At 36.5% G+C, this 23,420-nt stretch overlaps 1 protein-coding gene across 2 annotated transcripts in view; it reads right to left on the bottom strand.

The window, feature by feature from the left end:
• The window catches only part of LOC134648336 (uncharacterized), a 170,525-nt gene that overhangs the window by 134,742 nt on the left and 12,363 nt on the right, over positions 1-23,420 (bottom strand). For both annotated transcript variants that reach the window (XM_063502847.1, XM_063502846.1), the window contains exon 2: positions 20,332-20,758. In XM_063502847.1, coding sequence (XP_063358917.1) covers positions 20,332-20,758 — 427 coding nt within the window. The remainder of the gene's footprint in view (positions 1-20,331; positions 20,759-23,420) is intronic.

Here is a 23,420-nt window from a genome sequence, read left to right as displayed (position 1 = left end):
CGCTCTCCGCCGCTGTCGTAGATATGTCTCCGTCCATTACTGCTGCGTCTTGGTACCTTCCGGCTAAAGTGGATGGCGTCGGCTGGAGATGTTGCCGCATGAGCTCAACCACCTGCGAGTAAGGCAGTGAAGACGCTTTCTTCGGGCTGACTAAATTTACGAGCAGCTCGTACGCTTCGTCCCCCATCGTAACAATCAGGATGGGGAGTCGCCTGACCTCCGCTATATCGTTGACAACAAAATACAACTCGAGCCTGTCCACAAATGAGCCCCATTGATCGGTTTCGACATCGAACTCTTCCAAGTTTTCGACTGACATTTTTGGGCCAAATTTTTACGCGTACTTACTTTGTAACTTGTTTACACTGAATTTTATTTTATTTACTCGTCGCCACTGTGGTGTTCTTGGGATATTAGCAGAAATATATAGACGAACAGCATTCAGGACAATATCTATTTATTGATTAACTACATTGACATATATTCAAATTGACACAAGCCTTATGGCTTTCCAAATAATTATGCGGCCGGAGGTCGCATACACTACATTGGGTAGTTCCATTTCATAACTTTGACGATAAACAGGAAATCCCACCTCACCCCGTAGTCCCTCGTAATTGGGGTGAGATGGGATTTCATACAAAGGTGATTTTGGAAGATTGTCGGATCGATTTTTTTTATTATGAGTATTACTATAGCTCCATTTTAAATTGGAATACATTATTTTTGTAGCAGTAGCCTTAAAATCCCATATCATCCCCCTTTCATCCCTTCTCTCCCCATTCATAACCCAACTCTCCCCACGAACCCTACTCACCCCATTTTACGTTACCCGACATATATTATCATGAAAACAGTGGGCCCGCTTTTATTAATCAATAATATCATAATCATCAATAATCATAATAATCCATAATCATTTTTTTTTCCCCTATGTTAAGTTATATTTTAAGATTTTTCACGCCCTAGCAGGGTCCATGCTGTACTTTATAATGTTATTATTATAATATGTAAGCACCTTGTAATACCATGGTTGGCATTCAATAAATGAAATGAAAATGAAATGAAATAATAATAATAATGTGAGCCTATATACGTCCAACTTTTGGGCACAGGCCTCCTCTCATGCGCAAGAGGGCTTGGGCTATAGTCCCACGCTAGCCCAATGCGGATTGGGGACTTCACATACACCTTTGAATTTCTTCGCAGATGTATGCAGGTTTCCTCACGATGTTTTCCTTCACCGAAAAGCTAGTGGTAAATATCAAATGATATTTCGTACATAAGTTCCGAAAAACTCATTGGTACGAGCCAGGATTTGTACCCGCGACCTCCGGATTGAAAGTCGGACGTCATATTCACTCGGCCACCACCGCTTAATAATTAATCAATATAGGTACCTACATATTTTTTCTAATGATCTGTTGTACTTTTAATATTTTCACCATGTAAAAGCCTGCTTTTGTCAATAAAAAGTATCAATGTTATGGTGAAATTATTCAATTCTAAAAAACGCCCTGCGGTAAAAAGGCCCGAGTTATCTAAGCCTCACTTTAATCCCAGTAAACATCTCGAGCATTGTGTAAGCCTGTCCATTCTCCATTGTTGCTAAACCCAATAAAAATGGAATAAATCACGACCGCAGCTATGAAAATCGTCGAACAATGTGTTCTTCTGTTCTGCTCATAGAAAACTCTCGACAATGCCTTTTTAAATAAACTAGGAATTTGAACCCTGACTGTATTGCTATAGGGTATAGGGTTTATTTTCCTGCTGAATATTAAAGTATAACAGAGTGTTATGGTACTTATGATTATTTGTTGTTTTTGGGACAATATGCTGCTAACCAGCTTTAGATAAATTTAACGGATTAAAGTAGTAGTACCTGTAGCCTTACCACGAGCTTGACAAGTTGACACTGGCATATTCGATAGCGTATGCTTAACTTACTTTATGTATATCTCGCTCGTACTGGCATATTAGTGCGATCGAGATGACACTACAATAATGATTACTGATCAAACATCTCTCATTCAGAGGCATTTCAACAATCTTGGTAGCCACAATTTACTATTTTAACATTAGAATAAAGTTACAATGTTACTAGCTATATTATATCTACTAAAATAATACTGCAGGGTAACGATATATACAAATGAAAATAAGCTAAGTTTTCGTGATTATTTTCTGTGACAACAGTAAAGTTAGGGTAACATTCAATTTCTGACCGCAGCTGCACTAGTGGTACTGAACGCGTCGCTGTTACTGTCAATTTCCATAGTAAAATGAACAATAGTGCAGCTGCGGTTAAAAATGGACTGTCACCTTTAGACTACCTACTTGCAGAGTTAGCTTGCACCGACTCTAATTGCCAACTTTGCAAAATTGCCACGAATGTTGAGTATTTAAGACGATTTAATGTATCAACCGCCCCTTAAGAAGGTAATCGGTAAGGAGAGTCGGCTCGTTGATTGAAGGATGCAGTCGCATTGAATCGTATTTATTAATAACCTTAACTGGAGATCGACTTACTTATTAGTAACCGGGAGCGGTTTTCGATTATAAAATAATAAGATCTTCATTCGAACGAATTCACGTCAATTAATTATTATAGTGCACTGCGAGTAATTAACATCAATTGCATAAGGGTAACATTCCATTTCTGTCCGCAGCTGCACTACTGGTACTGAACGCGTCGCTGTTACTGTCAATTTCCATAGTAAAATGAACAGTAGTGCAGCTACGGTTGGAAATGGACTGTCACCTTAAGAATAAGAATAAGAATGACAAAACAAAACAAAACCACTTTTGTTTTTAGAACAGTTAACTTTTAGAACAATCTCAGGAGCCAAAAGTAACTTTGGCAGAAATAGAGGTTTTCCTGGCGACCATTCAGAAACTAAGTGCTTTCCATTTAGATAAGACCTAGAGCAGTATTGAATATGTATTGAGAGTTTGCAAGTGATAATAAATCGTATAAATGCCCAGAAGGCGTATTTTTGGTACCTACTTAAAATACCTGACTAGTTATTCACTACCACTCTCTTGTAATAAACAAAATTAATATTTCTAATGGGGGAACGATTACAACACGGATGTGCCTTGTATTGCATGGCAGTCTCCCACCTAAGTATTTCACTAACTTCATGAGTGAAATAAAATATTATTTTAATTCAGAGTAGTTTTACCTATAATACCGTAAACTGGGGTTACTTTAAATCGTGGGGTAACATTGATCGTCGATTTTTAAACTACATATAAGGAATTCGTTTCTGAACGCATGCCATAATGATTATGTTCGCGTTCAAAACTCAACTCCCTATTCCTCAAAAATCGATGATTAATCCCGCGAATCAAAGCAACCCCATTTCTTAAAAGTCCCAAATATAGTCTGAGTGTATAAAGTGGAACTGAGAGTAACATATAACTTTGTCTGCAAGGCTCCAACTTCGGAAACGGGCAGTTAAGATAAGATGTAGGTAGTCTAGGAACTTGAATATTCGACAGGCGAAATCTTTAGAAAGTGGAGTAGTTTGTTACTAAGAATAAAATGTATGGTCTAACCTACAACGGGTGCAAATCCCGGTACCCAAGCGACTCATTCCAGAGGTCGTAGCCTAACTGACATTCGTATATTGGCAAATGCCAATCGAAGAGTAAAATATGAAGAACAAACATTTTAAAAAAAGCAAAAAAAAACATACAACCGAATTGATAACCTCCTCCTTTTGAGATTTCGAAGTCGGTTAAAAATGTATCGGGATGCTAGAATTGCATAGATGCAACGTATTTCATACATTATTTAAGTTTTGATTGGCGTTTTCTATAAATGATTGTCACTTGTCTATCTAGGCCCCCAGTACCGCTTCTTGTCCAGAAGCGATCCACGATCTTTTTATCACCGATTTTGAATTACTAATATTAACAATCTATAAAGGAAACATAAACCCCACTTAGCCCAAAACACTAAATGAGATCACAAAACGTGCCCCGGGCGGACCGAATCGCCCGATCAATGCTCTCCCAATAACACCACTTAAAGTAATGGAGTACTTAGGAGATAATAAACTTTGTTATGTCCAGAAACCGGCCGTTACTGTCACGGGAGCAGTATAGGTGATATCAAGAAAGAATAGGTGTATTGACAACACGTTGAACATAGTTGAGATACAATCAAACACTTGCTCAAATATTTTCCAAACCCCAACACTCTTCCAGGCGCGGATCCACCGTTGTGGGCACGATGGGCATGCCCACAACCCTAATAGTATGTCCTATCGATTCCCCGGCTAAAACTACGCCGATTTTTCGCAGAAACTTTGGCAGAGGAACCTTTCGCAGAATTTCTTTACGCAGAGTTGTTGGCATAATACCTATTGATATGCGGATTAACTTTACTAGACTGATCGTTTGGTACCTAACTGTCACGATTACCCGAGTAGGTAACCATTAGTTGAAACGGTAGGTAATGTGATCAACTGGTACCTATGAATTAGAAATTCTCGTAAGTTAATATCAGCTGACAACAGAGCCCTAATTATTTGCTAGCATAAAGATTATTTACTAACAGGGGCAATTATTTTTAGCTTAAAGGGTCTTAGAAATCTTAAACATTCACAAATATTAGTACAATTTTCTAAATTAATAATGCTAGCTTTTAATTTACAGGTGTATTTAGGAGTTTTTTTTCGCGTAATAAGCGTTGCATTTAATTTTATATTTATCTATGTATAAAAAGTGTTATACATATATGCATCAATGAATCAATGTTGTAAGTAACGCAATTGCTAAATCACTAATTTACCTGTAACTTTAGTACTTTTAGTAGTCTAGTCTACAAGCTCAAAATGATGAAAAATATAGATACTGCACCCAATAATACGTGTGATAGTGATAGGTGTGATACCTGATTCGATTCGGAATAATGTCTAGAAAATGTATTCGTAGCGCACATCAAAAATTGCTAAAGTTATAATTATAAACATGAAAAAATACATATGGTATTTTATTTTTGGCCAGTACATGCTCATAAACTAATTTAAGATATGAAGACAAAATATTCCAAAAGAGGAGGAAATCCGCATTAAAAAATTCTAGCTCTAGGTTAGGTACTCTTTATACTCTTTATAGTTTTCATTTAACACTAAAAATAGCCCTCCGCGCGTCATTTTCAGGATGCGCACGCGGCATGAAAGGGTAATATGTTTTTTCATTTCTCATGCTCTGAAAGAAGGTCATTGTTGTTCTAAAAGGTGTGCAGAAAATGATACGTTTCTGCACTAGAGCATTTTACGTTCCAAGTACGACTATATATTTTTTACGATAACCAATTGAAAATTGGGTTTAAATGGATTTGTTATAAAATTGTCATTCTGATATTTAACTCCCCATTCCATAAATATTGATACTTTTGCCTAAATGTTAATTGAAAGTACCCTCAAGATTTACTATAAAAAATTGTACTTTCTCATGTTTAAAAAAAACACGTACATTTTACTTTCTTCGTATTCGAAATGAAAAGTAGAGTGTTTAACTCGGATGAAAGGCATCATTTCAGCCTCGGACTATTGGCGCTCTCACTACGTTCAAGCGCCAAACTACCTCGGGGGGAATGAGTGCCTTTCATCCCTTGGTTAACAATCTACTATTAAAGGTATTAAATATTCATTTAAAAATTTGGAAAAAAATAATGCATGGTTTATGGTGTATTTTAACCATGTCATTTTGACGACCGGTCTGGCCTAGTGGGTAGAGACCCTGCCTGTGAAGCCGCGGTCCTGGGTTCGAATCCCAGTAAGGGCATTTATTTGTGTGATGAGCACAGATATTTGTTCCTGAGTCATGGTTGTTTTCTATGTATTTAAGTATTTGTATATTATATCTATCGTTGTCTGAGTACCCACAACACAAGCCTTCTTGAGCTTACCGTGGGGCTTAGCCAATTTGTGTAAAAATGTCCATTAATATTTATTTATTTAATTCATGTTACTACTGTTAGAAATTTTTAGACATTATCCCGAATTCAATGAGCCATCACAAGTATATCTACTTTCCACCACCCTGAACTTCTCGACTAGACTATCTACTTAACGAAATCTTTAAAAAAAAACCGGTCAAGTGCGAGTCGCATTCGCGCACGAAGGGTTCCGTAACATTACGCAAGAAACGGCAAAAAATCTTACTTTAATTAAAAAAAGATTACTCTGCCAAATGAAATTCTTACAATAATTGTTCAACACAAAAGCGAATTGAACGGTATGTAAACCAAAACTAGAAAATGTCGTCTAAAAGTTAGATGTTCGCCGAAACTCTCTGAATCGATAATCTGCGCAAAATTGCTCGGAGAATCATTAGGTACCCCCCTAATAGACTTATGACGTCATCACGGTCTATTGAGATCGGGATGGTCGTTCAAGAGTCATGATTGTTCATGAGCGAGTTCGACACCTAATACTCTGACTCGTACTTTAAGATTTTTGGGTTGCTGTGACCACAACCTTTTTTGAGGGCTGGATCCGCGCCTGCACTCTTCACTCTTCTCCGTCTATAACTTTGCAATTGCAATACAGTTTACGAATTATCAGTAACTATGTAGACGATGGTACATTCGAGTTCACAAATGTGACGTTATCCATGAAAAGGGACCTTATTGTCGATGGCGCTTACGCCATTATTAACGATGCTCCGATGTAAATATGCCGGGCGACGCTGTGCGGGTGCGGCGTAAGCGCCATCGACAATAAGGTCTCTTTTCATAGATAATGCCCCAAATATCTTTAAAAGCTAACGCTCCTATTAAAATTTACACTCCTCTAAGACACTGACAATAAATTAGGTCGTGTAAATATATTATACAAGATTTGGTACATCGTTTTATAAATTAAAACGGCAGATAGGTTGAGTCATTTGCAGAAGATAGCTATTATGCATGGCTAAAATTGGCCGCGGTTTTTCTCACTACATGTTTATGAATTCGACCGTACCTGATATCGTTCTATCATCGGACAAGCGTGCAACCTACAAACTTAGCTTCGGCTCCACTTTAAAAATACACCTAGATGCAGCAGATTTAGACTTTATTATCAAGAGTATAAGAGATTTAAAGCGTGCACTGCCAAATTCAAGATTCTATATTCAGCTTAAGTATTCTCAATAATAGCCGGAACCAACTGGAACATAATTACGAGCAGCGTACAAGTGTAACTGATATAAAATGCATTCGTCTAAAAGTAAACATTTGCTAAGGGATTTTGTAACCGTTTGATGACGACGATTAAATTGCTATTGCGTAAAATCAACTGAAAAGTTATAGTAACAGAGCAACGTCCGTTTAGTTTGTTAACTCAAAAATATTAATTATACATAGGTAAAGACAAGAAAGTATTATAATATGTCATCGTTCCTAATGTACCTAAAGTGTCATTCTATAGAACTTGCTAACTATGTTTTAAACAAAGTCACTAGTACATTCATCATTCAGAGACAATTTCAATATGGCGGTTTGTTTACATAGTTAGCAAGTTCCATAGAAAACACTTTATACTCGTACATTGACATATTTTCCCGGGTTATAAAATTTGACAAAAATATTTTTAACTAAAAATAATTAGGTTAACTGCAGGTAAAATAGATTGCACCAGTAATCCCATTTAAATATGTATACAATATTTGTATCATTAATTGTAACACCATAAGAGACTACAGGGTGAATTTTCATAGTGTATTAAAAAAAAACAACGGTAACGTTATTTCAACCCGTGTATAGGTAGGTATACAAGTTTATAAGATCGCGTGTCCGACGTTATTCACCATTCCATACAAATACCTTTGTTACCCATCCCACCCATTTTAGAAGCGGCATTTCGAATATTCCCCATTCCGGTAATATAGATAAGCTCCTAATTGCCTATATCGAATGCCAAGTTATTTTTGAAAGGGCGTAACAATACATAATGACCAGTGACAGATACGTCGTTTTATAATAAAAACAGTATGTTATTATTAACAGGGATTTTATACGCTTTGTTCGCCCGCTGTGTTTTGCGTGTGAATAAAAATGTTTTTTATTTGATTTTTGAATCACGGCCTGCCGTAATCTGTAGTACAACTTAATTACGTGTAGCGTGTGTGTAGTACTTTTATCATCGCACCAGCTCGTAGGGGGTGTAATTCAGTCTGTTTCATGCATTCCTGCATACAGGTGTAGTATCTAATATTACTTCCGAGATAGTAATATATATTTTTATTTCAATTTTACCACTTAATAGTGCGAATTTATCCTCGTAAAATGCAGGGCAAGTTTGTGTTTTGGATTTGGAACTCTCGTTTATTTGTACAAGTTCAAAACTTGAATTTAATTTGCATGTAAACGAGCATGTGGCCACTTTATTAATGAATTCCATTCATAATGTGTCCATGCAATTTTGCAGCTGTTATCGTAGTCGTCGAATTTGTTAGTTTTTAGTTAGTCGAATTTACACTTGAGTAATTTAGTAATTATTTGAAATTATTATAATAACTGACGCAATCTTGTGGTGTGAAATTTTAATTATTAATACTCGTATTTACATGCTTACGTAATAAATACGCCATACGATCAAAAAAAAATGCGAGTAGCCCAAATCATTAACTTTAAATAAGGGGTTTCAAGTCACTCTGTAGTGTAATTTTTATCACACATTAAACTATGGATATTATTTTTGTTCTTATTGTGGCACTGACGAATTCCTGGGGGCTTAGCCAATTGTAGGTACATTGAAAAATGTCAAACGAAAAGAGAAAATATATCGGTAGTCTGTGCGGAAAGAGAAAAGTCGTGAAATGTATGGGATCCAATACATTCTACGACTCTTCTCTCTCCGCACAGACTCTATTGTCAGATGCTTAGACAACTCACGTCACTATTTAAGTACCTAAAAGCCTTTTATTTCAACGATTGTCATCTTGGCTAGACTCCCTATTATTACATAACGGTTATTTTATTATTTTCGAGATTAAAGTTCCGCGATTTCTTGCCCTAATTGTAAAAGTTTGGCAATTGAAATTCTTTTCATAGCGGAAGTATTGCAAAAACAACGTCAACTAAAAATGGCATTTTCATCATTAAATTGATTAGTTGATGTCCAAGACAGCTCCATTCATTAGCTAGCCAAGCAATTTTTCAGCTTTTAGTGTTCGGCGATAAAATAGATTGTTTAGTGAATATTGTTATGACCTGAACATTCTACTTGAAAAAACACCTTAGATATAAATATTAAGAGTCTTAAATAGAATTGAACAAATATTTTCTTCACATGAAAAAGTTATTATAATAAACAGTCTTTTTTTACCTTTTGTTTACCATTCTTCAAGATCATCTTCAGATGTAAAGGTGCATTGGGATAATTTCGAAAGCGGAGTAATTTAAAAAATGGCTAATATAGACTGAACTAGAAGCACTTTCTAGTGTAGCATCAGTAAGCTAGATGCCTTGGTAAGCGTTGCAGTAGCGTAAGTGTTGCTACAGTATAAGGCGCTTCTGATTTTACAGATATTTCCCTTTTTCAAAATTACTTCGCTTTCGAAGTTACCCAACGAACCTTACCTACGAATATTACGTTTCCGATTCATTGATCATGTTCTACGAAAGTTTATATCGACTTTCGTAAATAAAACAAGTCGAAACATCAAAATGAAAATAAAGTCAGAAATTCCAGAACGTTTCCTGCAGGTTAAACAAGCAACAACGGTTGCACTCCGGGAGTGCCGATAGAAGTGAAAACTCACCTCACTATAATGTTACCGACGCCCGGTAACACGATACATACGTTTAGCGGAGGTATTCTATTTATTTATTATATATTATTATCATTCTCAAATAAGATCACACTTTTTCATTAACATGTTTATTTGCATACATTTGAACATAGGTAAAGAGTCTTGAAAAGGAGTCCGCAACATAAATGTCAAATAACATTAAGTTTTTCTTTATGCCATCTAAATTATGAGTGGCCATCTAAACCTTACGCCCCTTACGGTCACGTGATCGCCTTACGCTGTCTCGAGTTTAACATTTTTTCCCCACCTCAAAAAGTGCACAGCGCCGCTAAAGAAGTTTTCACTTCAAAAAGCCGTCAAACCGAACAATAACGTACGGGCGTAGCGTACGGGCCCCTTGTCACTTCCAATTTTTCCGTAACGTTTTTAATTACGTCGGAATTAAGGAAATTGGGCCATCCGGACCGGAAGCCGATGTCACGCTCCTTGCAATAACACGTACAGAGGAAATTGCACTTTGTTTTTGGCAGTTTGTGACGACTCGTACTGTATATAAATTAATTTAATAAGACTGGCGGCAAATTGCCCACAGAGAATTGTCAAGCTTTTCATAAATGAAATTTTAAGGAACTCTAGTTTGGTGCATTGCAACTGGAACTGGCCCTAAATGTCTCTCATTTTAGCTAGGTACTTATACATGCCGGTTGTTAAGTAATGTTAAAATCTAATGTACCTACCTATAAACACTAACCTTGTTTTCATTTGTTACTATATTCTACGATAATAAATATTTGGACAAAGGAATCTTACATATACGTACATACTTCTGTATCAGTTTACGATGTAGTCTAAGGCCAATTATTCAAGTTTTAATTATTTCGTCAACCTATTTCCCATTTTAACCCATTTTAATGTTCATCAGTAGGTATTTGTCACCTGTGATGCGAGTCGCATTCGCGCACGAAGGGTTCCGTAACATTACGCAAGAAACGGCAAAAAATCTTACTTTAATTAAAAAAAGATTACTCTGCCAAATGAAATTCTTACAATAATTGTTCAACACAAAAGCGAATTGAACGGTATGTAAACCAAAACTAGAAAATGTCGTCTAAAAGTTAGATGTTCGCCGAAACTCTCTGAATCGATAATCTGCGCAAAATTGCTCGGAGAATCATTAGGTACCCCCCTAATAGACTTATGACGTCATCACGGTCTATTGAGATCGGGATGGTCGTTCAAGAGTCATGATTGTTCATGAGCGAGTTCGACACCTAATACTCTGACTCGTACTTTAAGATTTTTGGGTTGCTGTGACCACAACCTTTTTTGAGGGCTGGATCCGCGCCTGCACTCTTCACTCTTCTCCGTCTATAACTTTGCAATTGCAATACAGTTTACGAATTATCAGTAACTATGTAGACGATGGTACATTCGAGTTCACAAATGTGACGTTATCCATGAAAAGGGACCTTATTGTCGATGGCGCTTACGCCATTATTAACGATGCTCCGATGTAAATATGCCGGGCGACGCTGTGCGGGTGCGGCGTAAGCGCCATCGACAATAAGGTCTCTTTTCATAGATAATGCCCCAAATATCTTTAAAAGCTAACGCTCCTATTAAAATTTACACTCCTCTAAGACACTGACAATAAATTAGGTCGTGTAAATATATTATACAAGATTTGGTACATCGTTTTATAAATTAAAACGGCAGATAGGTTGAGTCATTTGCAGAAGATAGCTATTATGCATGGCTAAAATTGGCCGCGGTTTTTCTCACTACATGTTTATGAATTCGACCGTACCTGATATCGTTCTATCATCGGACAAGCGTGCAACCTACAAACTTAGCTTCGGCTCCACTTTAAAAATACACCTAGATGCAGCAGATTTAGACTTTATTATCAAGAGTATAAGAGATTTAAAGCGTGCACTGCCAAATTCAAGATTCTATATTCAGCTTAAGTATTCTCAATAATAGCCGGAACCAACTGGAACATAATTACGAGCAGCGTACAAGTGTAACTGATATAAAATGCATTCGTCTAAAAGTAAACATTTGCTAAGGGATTTTGTAACCGTTTGATGACGACGATTAAATTGCTATTGCGTAAAATCAACTGAAAAGTTATAGTAACAGAGCAACGTCCGTTTAGTTTGTTAACTCAAAAATATTAATTATACATAGGTAAAGACAAGAAAGTATTATAATATGTCATCGTTCCTAATGTACCTAAAGTGTCATTCTATAGAACTTGCTAACTATGTTTTAAACAAAGTCACTAGTACATTCATCATTCAGAGACAATTTCAATATGGCGGTTTGTTTACATAGTTAGCAAGTTCCATAGAAAACACTTTATACTCGTACATTGACATATTTTCCCGGGTTATAAAATTTGACAAAAATATTTTTAACTAAAAATAATTAGGTTAACTGCAGGTAAAATAGATTGCACCAGTAATCCCATTTAAATATGTATACAATATTTGTATCATTAATTGTAACACCATAAGAGACTACAGGGTGAATTTTCATAGTGTATTAAAAAAAAACAACGGTAACGTTATTTCAACCCGTGTATAGGTAGGTATACAAGTTTATAAGATCGCGTGTCCGACGTTATTCACCATTCCATACAAATACCTTTGTTACCCATCCCACCCATTTTAGAAGCGGCATTTCGAATATTCCCCATTCCGGTAATATAGATAAGCTCCTAATTGCCTATATCGAATGCCAAGTTATTTTTGAAAGGGCGTAACAATACATAATGACCAGTGACAGATACGTCGTTTTATAATAAAAACAGTATGTTATTATTAACAGGGATTTTATACGCTTTGTTCGCCCGCTGTGTTTTGCGTGTGAATAAAAATGTTTTTTATTTGATTTTTGAATCACGGCCTGCCGTAATCTGTAGTACAACTTAATTACGTGTAGCGTGTGTGTAGTACTTTTATCATCGCACCAGCTCGTAGGGGGTGTAATTCAGTCTGTTTCATGCATTCCTGCATACAGGTGTAGAATCTAATATTACTTCCGAGATAGTAATATATATTTTTATTTCAATTTTACCACTTAATAGTGCGAATTTATCCTCGTAAAATGCAGGGCAAGTTTGTGTTTTGGATTTGGAACTCTCGTTTATTTGTACAAGTTCAAAACTTGAATTTAATTTGCATGTAAACGAGCATGTGGCCACTTTATTAATGAATTCCATTCATAATGTGTCCATGCAATTTTGCAGCTGTTATCGTAGTCGTCGAATTTGTTAGTTTTTAGTTAGTCGAATTTACACTTGAGTAATTTAGTAATTATTTGAAATTATTATAATAACTGACGCAATCTTGTGGTGTGAAATTTTAATTATTAATACTCGTATTTACATGCTTACGTAATAAATACGCCATACGATCAAAAAAAAATGCGAGTAGCCCAAATCATTAACTTTAAATAAGGGGTTTCAAGTCACTCTGTAGTGTAATTTTTATCACACATTAAACTATGGATATTATTTTTGTTCTTATTGTGGCACTGACGAATTCCTGGGGGCTTAGCCAATTGTAGGTACATTGAAAAATGTCAAACGAAAAGAGAAAATATATCGGTAGTCTGTGCGGAAAGAGAAAAGTCGTGAAATGTATGGGATCCAATACATTCTACGACTCTTCTCTCTCCGCACAGACTCTATTGTCAGATGCTTAGACAACTCACGTCACTATTTAAGTACCTAAAAGCCTTTTATTTCAACGATTGTCATCTTGGCTAGACTCCCTATTATTACATAACGGTTATTTTATTATTTTCGAGATTAAAGTTCCGCGATTTCTTGCCCTAATTGTAAAAGTTTGGCAATTGAAATTCTTTTCATAGCGGAAGTATTGCAAAAACAACGTCAACTAAAAATGGCATTTTCATCATTAAATTGATTAGTTGATGTCCAAGACAGCTCCATTCATTAGCTAGCCAAGCAATTTTTCAGCTTTTAGTGTTCGGCGATAAAATAGATTGTTTAGTGAATATTGTTATGACCTGAACATTCTACTTGAAAAAACACCTTAGATATAAATATTAAGAGTCTTAAATAGAATTGAACAAATATTTTCTTCACATGAAAAAGTTATTATAATAAACAGTCTTTTTTTACCTTTTGTTTACCATTCTTCAAGATCATCTTCAGATGTAAAGGTGCATTGGGATAATTTCGAAAGCGGAGTAATTTAAAAAATGGCTAATATAGACTGAACTAGAAGCACTTTCTAGTGTAGCATCAGTAAGCTAGATGCCTTGGTAAGCGTTGCAGTAGCGTAAGTGTTGCTACAGTATAAGGCGCTTCTGATTTTACAGATATTTCCCTTTTTCAAAATTACTTCGCTTTCGAAGTTACCCAACGAACCTTACCTACGAATATTACGTTTCCGATTCATTGATCATGTTCTACGAAAGTTTATATCGACTTTCGTAAATAAAACAAGTCGAAACATCAAAATGAAAATAAAGTCAGAAATTCCAGAACGTTTCCTGCAGGTTAAACAAGCAACAACGGTTGCACTCCGGGAGTGCCGATAGAAGTGAAAACTCACCTCACTATAATGTTACCGACGCCCGGTAACACGATACATACGTTTAGCGGAGGTATTCTATTTATTTATTATATATTATTATCATTCTCAAATAAGATCACACTTTTTCATTAACATGTTTATTTGCATACATTTGAACATAGGTAAAGAGTCTTGAAAAGGAGTCCGCAACATAAATGTCAAATAACATTAAGTTTTTCTTTATGCCATCTAAATTATGAGTGGCCATCTAAACCTTACGCCCCTTACGGTCACGTGATCGCCTTACGCTGTCTCGAGTTTAACATTTTTTCCCCACCTCAAAAAGTGCACAGCGCCGCTAAAGAAGTTTTCACTTCAAAAAGCCGTCAAACCGAACAATAACGTACGGGCGTAGCGTACGGGCCCCTTGTCACTTCCAATTTTTCCGTAACGTTTTTAATTACGTCGGAATTAAGGAAATTGGGCCATCCGGACCGGAAGCCGATGTCACGCTCCTTGCAATAACACGTACAGAGGAAATTGCACTTTGTTTTTGGCAGTTTGTGACGACTCGTACTGTATATAAATTAATTTAATAAGACTGGCGGCAAATTGCCCACAGAGAATTGTCAAGCTTTTCATAAATGAAATTTTAAGGAACTCTAGTTTGGTGCATTGCAACTGGAACTGGCCCTAAATGTCTCTCATTTTAGCTAGGTACTTATACATGCCGGTTGTTAAGTAATGTTAAAATCTAATGTACCTACCTATAAACACTAACCTTGTTTTCATTTGTTACTATATTCTACGATAATAAATATTTGGACAAAGGAATCTTACATATACGTACATACTTCTGTATCAGTTTACGATGTAGTCTAAGGCCAATTATTCAAGTTTTAATTATTTCGTCAACCTATTTCCCATTTTAACCCATTTTAATGTTCATCAGTAGGTATTTGTCACCTGTGATGTGACCACATGGCTGCCATGTAACGTAACGTAACCTCAAATCTGCGTCAACTTTTCTTAACTAACGTACGTAGGTACGTAAGTACCTGCATATATCGTCGCCTAGCACTCATAGTGCCTACAAGCTTTGCTTAGTTTAGGGTGGTTTAGGGCTAGGTTGATGTGTGTAAGATGTCCCCTAATATTTATTGAAGTGAAAACTTCTTTAGCGGCGCTGTGAACTTTTTGAGGTGGAAAAAAAATGTTAAACTCGAGACAGCGTAAGGCGTAACCCTCTCTTTCTACCGCGCGGCAAAAATGTATGCCTAAGCATGCTGTTTCGTTTTTATTCACCAAAGAACTTTAGTCATACTCATAACGTACCTATCATAATCAGGTCAATTATTTAAAACTGGACTTTTATAATAAGCAATAAAGCTCAATGTTCTAATCTTGTACGGGCTGAAATACGAGGATCTCACAGTTACATTCTAACTTTATATCACTCCAATATAATTCAATAAAGCTTAAAGCTACATCTTAATGAAATCGCTAATAAAAGTGAACTCTTTTACTGGTGAATAAAACTCAAAATATCATGACCAAATATTTAGATGCAAGGTGTGCAAGCTAACTTTACAATTTCTATTCGAATTTTAAACAATTAACGCTACAAATTTAAGCTCACTGGCCAGCAATTTCGGAACTAAATAAATTGTTTTTCAATAGAAAGGAGGATGGGTCAATTATACATAGTGCTGCAGACATTTTGGACTAGTCATTGAGATTTCACTTCTGACGGCACTCCCGGAGTGCAACCCGTTGTTTTTTTTATTTTAAACTTCATTTTACGAAGTGCTAGCTATGAGTTACGTAATACTTCTCACATAAATATAAACTAATTTAACGTCAAGCAATTACTCTCCTCTGGCGATTAGTGACACGCAACGAATGACATTAAAATTACAGTTAAATTTAACAGCCCTGTAAACGTTAACTACGCCCAATCAATCACAAAACTTTGTAAATGGTTTAGTTTACTAGAAAACAAGCAGTAAAACAGAAATTCTTTATTTACCAGATTTGTACCTTATGCCTTTTCGATAAGAATTAGGAATTGCTATTAACTACCAGTATTTGAGTCGTTTTTGAAATTGAAAATGTTTTTAAACAAAAGGAGCAAGGAAGAGTTCTTGATGAGGGTTTCAAACGAGTTTTACATCAACACTCGGATGGTCGTTTATCACTGTGATTGAGTTTACTTGCTTTTGAGAATATCTTTCAACTCGTTTTGAGTGTTTTCGTGAGTTGGTTTCGTGAGGAATTTTCGATGGATTTAAAATTGCGAACAATTTATCATTGGATCAGTGCGTAATTTTAAAACCTGAATATATTTTGGTACTTATGCCACAAACAACGTTGGAATTTCAATCGCCAATTCTTTTTACAGCCAATGTTTGGCATGATTGGCAATGTTGAACATGTTTGTGGTGCCTATTCCAGTATATCTATTGCCACTTATACATTAAGATTTCATTGTAGCCTACATTATTGCTTTTCCAATTATATGAGCTTTGTCAATAGATTGTCTAGAGTTCTAGACAGTTCTTTCAACACTACGTCTAGAAAAAAGTTAGGTGAAACATGTTACATAATTACATTATTACATAATCAGCGGGTTTTTTACTAACATTTGTCAAACAAGCGATAAATTCATGTTCTGTACAATAGGAGAAAGAAATAGCTTTATTACCTTACGGCTCGGTTATCGCTCGATTGCCCTAAATACCCGATAACCTCTAACCATTGAAATTTATGTCACAACAATACTCATTCATTAGTTTTATGCAGTTGTGCAGCTGATATTGAATAAAGGTGGATAGAAGTAGTATTTTGTTTCGAGACAATCGTTTCTTATGTATGTATGACAAATATACATGACTAAACTAATTAGTACTTGAAACTTCGTTAAAAATAAATCATAGCTGAGCTCTTACAAATTTACAATGAAATGTTTGATTCCAATCATGAATTCAACAGTAGCAGCTACAAAACAATAATAGGTATTATATACCTAGTTAATAATCTTTAAAGTATAGGTATTTCATATTAGCTTACCATTTGTACCTAACTATTGGCCTTTGGCTATATCGGCCCTCATCAGAACAACATTAGTGTATTCCAGTACAGTCCCATAGGATTGTCTCCCTTGGGCGATAATGTATTGTTAGTATGTATTACGTATGCTTCTAATGCATGGAATGCCTGTGCGGTAATATGCACCTTGGTTTCCTAACGTGATGTGAATGGATATGCTTTTATTTTTATAATTGTAGGTATAAATTGACGTAAGTACAAAATAGTGATGGTATTTTTGATGATAAGTATTAAAATATTGTTTTTGTTCGATGTGTTTATGGTAATGCAGATGTTTTTAATATGGGTAGCATTGTTAACATCCAAACACGAAGTCAGTCAGTGTAACCTATTTACATTAAACGTCTAATATTACAAGCACCCAAACAAATATGTACGTTTAAATTTTGGTAAAATTAGGTTTAGGTCCGGAACAAAAACGAATGAGAAAGTTGCATTTTATCTACAAGAGTGGCAAAGTAATCTGATGCAATTATAGAGTTATTTCTTCACGTTGGCTGGTAGAATTTAATTGACGCTCGTGGTTCAATTTTGGAATGCTCGGGACAATAACTTTGCCCCCACGTAAAATAAATACATAAATACTTATTAGAACTGTCGTTTTATGCTAATAGAACTTTTACGACAATAATCTCACTTTAAACAAAGATAAAAACATGAAGTAGGAACTCGTAATAGGTATGCCAAAAATAACATTTTAACAAAAGAACTTGATTGTACAATTCACTTACTTATTCGAAGTTTCATTTGGTTTTTCCGTGCCCCGCGCCCTGAATTTAATAAACAACTTGTTTTATGTCCTGTGTTCCACCCTGTGGAGTCGGGGATGAAATAAATGTCCCTGTAATCTAAATATACAGCCTTTGACTTTATCACCCGTCTTTACTGGTTTCTGCTAAATTGACTATGACAGTTTTTGAGACAGTTAGTTCAAGGACCGGATTTTAATCAAATTTACTGATGATGATGGGGATCTAAATTATAACGTTGTATTTAGAAAGTCCAGTTTCTTTTAAGTCCAGTTGCCTTTACAGAGGACTAGAAGACTACTTCTAAAAATATAGACAGATGTAGTAGACAGATCTAGATTAATTTCATGCTTTGTCTAATAACTTAATTAATGTCTAAATCCCCAAATACAAGGAGTACTATAGATTATTTTAGCAAAAGCTTTTTTATTTAAAAGTCTGTTTTTTTTTTTAATATGGAACACACCATACGATAAGGAATAATAAGAAATTATAAAGCAACTAGGGTTAACCTTAACACAACGAAATTCCTTTTAAGCCTTATCTCATATAAAGTATTTCTACGAAAAATATTATGGTATAATTAACATCAAAACCGCCGTAATTCGTAATTGGATAATTGTATGGTAAATGGTAATGTAGTCACGCACCTTCCTTTACTAAACTCACTTTTATTTGTTTTCTTAGTAGACTAGTTTATGCCTTTTTTATGTTTTCGAACGTGATATAAAAAGTGTTTCGAATAATTATAGCTTTGCAAGTTTGTGGGATTCTTAGAACTTAAATGTTGTCTAGACGTTGTAGAAATGACTTAAGTTATAAAACTTCAAGTTACATCACGCCGAGAGCGAGCTAGTAAAGTTTATCACTGTCAGACTTAGTATAATAAGTTTTTGGAAAAAAAATCATTTTTGGTACAAGCTTTTATCGCTGACTGTACTTTTCTTCCGACAGACAACTAATATTCATCGAGACAATTCTAAAAACCCTTAACACAATTAGAGGTTGCGTTGTTTCATCACAGAGTCCCTATGGCCACCTCCTGTCTCCATCATCAGATCAGCTCGATGGTACCATAATATTGCATTGTCACCCGACTTACATGTGTATGCAAAATTTCAGCTCAATCGGAAACCGGGAAGTGGATCAAATTTAACTTGCAAGATTCCATTGCATAGTTAGTTACATCACAGAATAACTAATAGTACTACCGTACAGAAAATTCACTCCTTCACAAAAGTCAGATTTAGGTATAAAATTACACCTATATCGCCGCCTGCAAGCAATATTGAAACTTATAACAGTTATAACCGCGCACGAACCGTGAATCTCCTTTGCGCGCCGCAGTTTTATGACCAAGCTGTGAGTGTCGGCACGGGGTTATCACTTGACAAGTTTTTATACCTAAAGTCTATTTTTTTATTCGGTAGACTGAAATGACATTTCATAGTATGAACATCATGTGTCATTTCATACTATGAAATGTCATTTTAGTCTACCGAATAAAAAAATTGACTTTATACCCACTGATTTATTATTTTTAAGATAAATATGTAGGAATTACAAACGTTGATTATGTAAACATACATTTTTTATCCGGAGATAGTATGTCTGATTCTCACGGAAGTAAGTTTCGAAGCCATTGTGTATTTTCAATTTTGCGCGAGCGCCACGTGACGTGACTATCGTGCACGCCGAGCGGCAGCCCACTTCCATACGCCTGTCCGATGGGCGCGCCGGCCAAATGTACCTAAACTGCGGAGTGACACCCCCCTGGTTACATACAGGTCGACCTAATAAAAGCTTGTTAATATACCTATAATAAAACATACACGTATCGTATTTCTTATTCCTATACTAGTCATCCTTGCTTCACCGCATTGTACCTACGTATATGATCCTTCTTATATACATTTTATGTACCTATCTTAATAAGATTAATTTAAACGGTTGCGAGTCACTTTATGGTTTAACCTCTTTAACCCACGTACATTTCTACTCACATGACATGTTACGGAGAAGCTAGACTTCCATATTTAAGCTCTAAGAATGCAAAGTACCGTTAAATTAGTTTCATATCTTAACTAGCTTTTGTCACGTGTATGCGACGTAATAATAAATCCAGCAAAATCCACAATAACCCCACTCGACACGAGCAAAGCACTCACCGGTAGCTCACCGGCGCCCTCAAGTTCACGGCCGCCTCACGTGACGGCGACCTCCTCCTCTTATCGCCCTCCCTCCAGCTCCCATAACTCCTCAAAAACCCCCCAACCCCACAATCACTCCCGTTCACTTCCAAAAAATCCGTTTCGTTTGTAAATTCAAATCGTTCCGACACGTTCACATTAGTCACGTTTTCATAATTGGAATGGTTGCTTTCGTAAACGCCGTTATGTTTGGGACTAGAATAGACGTAGACTCGGTCGAGTTCGGAGTCGTTCTCAGTTTTGATGGTGAGGTTTGTGAAGTCTGATGAGGTGTTGAGGCGGTCGGTGGAGGTGTACCACGCTTCGAGGATGGCGATGTGAGCGTCGAGCTGGCGACAGGTCAGGCGGAAGGCGTAATCGTGGCATTGTTGCTCTTCGACGATTTCTGAAACAAGAAAAGTCACAATGCGTCAATACGTTTTTTCAACATTTATTAGGTATACACACATTGTCAAGATGACCAACTCATCAAAACTATCAGGTGCGAATGTTGCGTCTGTAAGACCCATGTAAGACCCAATAAATCTTAATGAAAATCATGTGTATTAGTGTTGAGTCGCTCACTCGTGAGGCACCTCATTGTACCACTCATTTTGTTAATTTGTCGCAGTACTTCGTACCGCAAAAATGTCTTACTTCACTCCTCTATTCATTTTACTCATTTACTCGCGCACATCACAAACACCTCTTGCCACACAAATCATTCACACAATTCAAATTTAAAAAAAAAACTCTTATCCGTTCAAATTCACTCGCGAGTCTCGCGACCCTCAAAACTCATACACTCCTCACAACTCGCAACAGAGTCCCTGGATCGCGCGAGGCGCTAGGTGCTCGCCTGTCGCCGACACTCAAAACTCAAATGTCTCAAATGAAGAAACGAGTAATGATTCACACTGTCAACTGCCGAACTACAAACCTTATTGCAACGACAAAAGGTCCACCGAGAAATGCGTTGAGTTTGTACCACTCACCGCCTCTCTGTGCCATGAACCCCTCAAAAATCCTTTCAAAATGAAACAATGAATTAGAAATACCCAAAGAGGGAGTGAGGCCGACACGCGACGTACTTCAATATCACTTCGCGTCACCACCGAAAATACGTTAACAATTAAGAGCCAACAGGAGTGATCATTTCTCCATACAAACGTACTCGACTGTTTCCTCCGTGGGTTTTGAAGCTAGAGCAATGATTTTTTCATCACAGATTAATATTGTCAATATCTGTGTCGGACCGTTTTGCTTTTTTTGATATTTTTGTTTTTTAAGGCGCTAGAGCCCTTCAAAAATGGCCAAAATGGCCTAATTGACTATGCCGCAATGAGAGGCGTAGTAGTCAAAACTGATATCAATTAGCCAAAAAAACAAAACGGTGACACAGATCATTTCATAATCATTTAGATTTCCAAATTTGGTTACGATTGGTTAAGTTTTGGAGGAGGAAACAGTCGAGTACGAAACCTCGATTTTTGAGATTTTTACGCAGGATTTTCGCCTTGTCCTTATCGCATTAGTTTTAGGAGCCGCTTTCGTTAGCGAGACGGGTATATTTACCTAAAATATTTAAATCTCAGCTCCTGTTTCGTCTTAAACACGAAAGACAACAAGCGTAAGCGCTGCAAGCTTTCATACATCTTAAAAAAATTGTCGCTGTTGGAATTAATGGAATAGTTGACGCTGAAAATATGCTAGTACCTCACCTCATTTGAAGTAAGACATTGTAACACCTCATTTTAGAAAATGAGGTACTCGTACAAACTTATTTTAAATTGATGTCCTACCCATCACTAATGTGTATACATACCTACATTTATTAAGGAAAGTAAAGAGAAAATAGATAGAAGTATTCTAGGTACAAATATTGAACTATCTTCAAACAAAATATTCTTATGGCAAACAAAATATAGACTCGGGGCTTGGCGTTCTCTCAACTAGAAATATTAGTATTAATAATAACAGTACCTCAAAACTATCAAGTAACCAGTATGCAGGCAGTGCTGCAATAGGGAATTAATTTGTCATTCATCGTAAAAGCGACCAGCTCATGCATATTAATGCCGTATCAGTAACGGTTGCGGTGCATCGATATATGGGTGCCGTATTGTGTAAACATGCCAGGTGACGTATTAACTTGTCAAATGCATTCATGTTCAGTCATCATCATCATATCAGCCCCTTATCGCCCTCACTTCTAATACGCCACTTTTCCCGGTCCTGAGCTAATCTCATCCAGCAGTGACCCGCAATTTTCCGGATATCGTCCACCCGACGAGGCACCAGACGCCACGGACACCAGGGGCTTCTTTTAGTATCTTTCTACTGTAGCAGCAAGCAAGATGTCTTGGTAAGCCTTATAGTAGCGTAATTGTTGCTAAAGTATAAAGTGCAGAGGCACAAGTGTGGCTACCACCAGTTTGGCACCGACATAAACGCCATCGAGAACGTAATTTACTTTTCTACGCATCTCGCTCGTACTCGCATAATTAGTGCGACTGAGTGCGAGCAAGATTTATAGAAAGTAAATTACGTCCTCGATAGCGTATATTATGTCAGTACTCAGTTTTGACACTGTTAGTGACTCTGACTCATGGTACGGGTACAGATCTCTAGATATTAGGTAGACGGTTTTATAGATATTTGCCATTTTCAAAATTAGATACCCCGCTTTCGAAGTTACCCCAATGCACCTTAAATAGTTTAATAGTTAAATAGGTACTTAACTATGGAATATAGTAGGTTTCCTTCGACTCCCTAAGGAAAATTTTCGACAACTTCTACCTCAATATCCTTGTACCGTACTCTTGCAGCGAACGCCATACAAACGTACTCATTTAACTTTTAATTCTCATGCATCAACTACACGTTACCTCATAAAAATGGTGGTTAAAAAAGTAAATCCTACCCGTTGCATAATTCACGCGGCCAGCATTCTTGCACGGCCCTTTTTGTTCATTCAAACCACAGACCATCGACCATAGACTCCGCTTTGTACCGAAAGCCGCGACGTCGTCACACGTAGGCCCTCTTTTTACGCTGCTGAGTCATGG

This window comes from Cydia amplana, chromosome 5 (genome assembly GCF_948474715.1).
Source record: "Cydia amplana chromosome 5, ilCydAmpl1.1, whole genome shotgun sequence".
In the NCBI taxonomy this organism is placed as follows: Eukaryota; Metazoa; Arthropoda; class Insecta; order Lepidoptera; family Tortricidae; genus Cydia; species Cydia amplana.
Note: the sequence above shows the minus strand (reverse complement) of the source record. Positions and strands in the feature narration are given on the sequence as shown.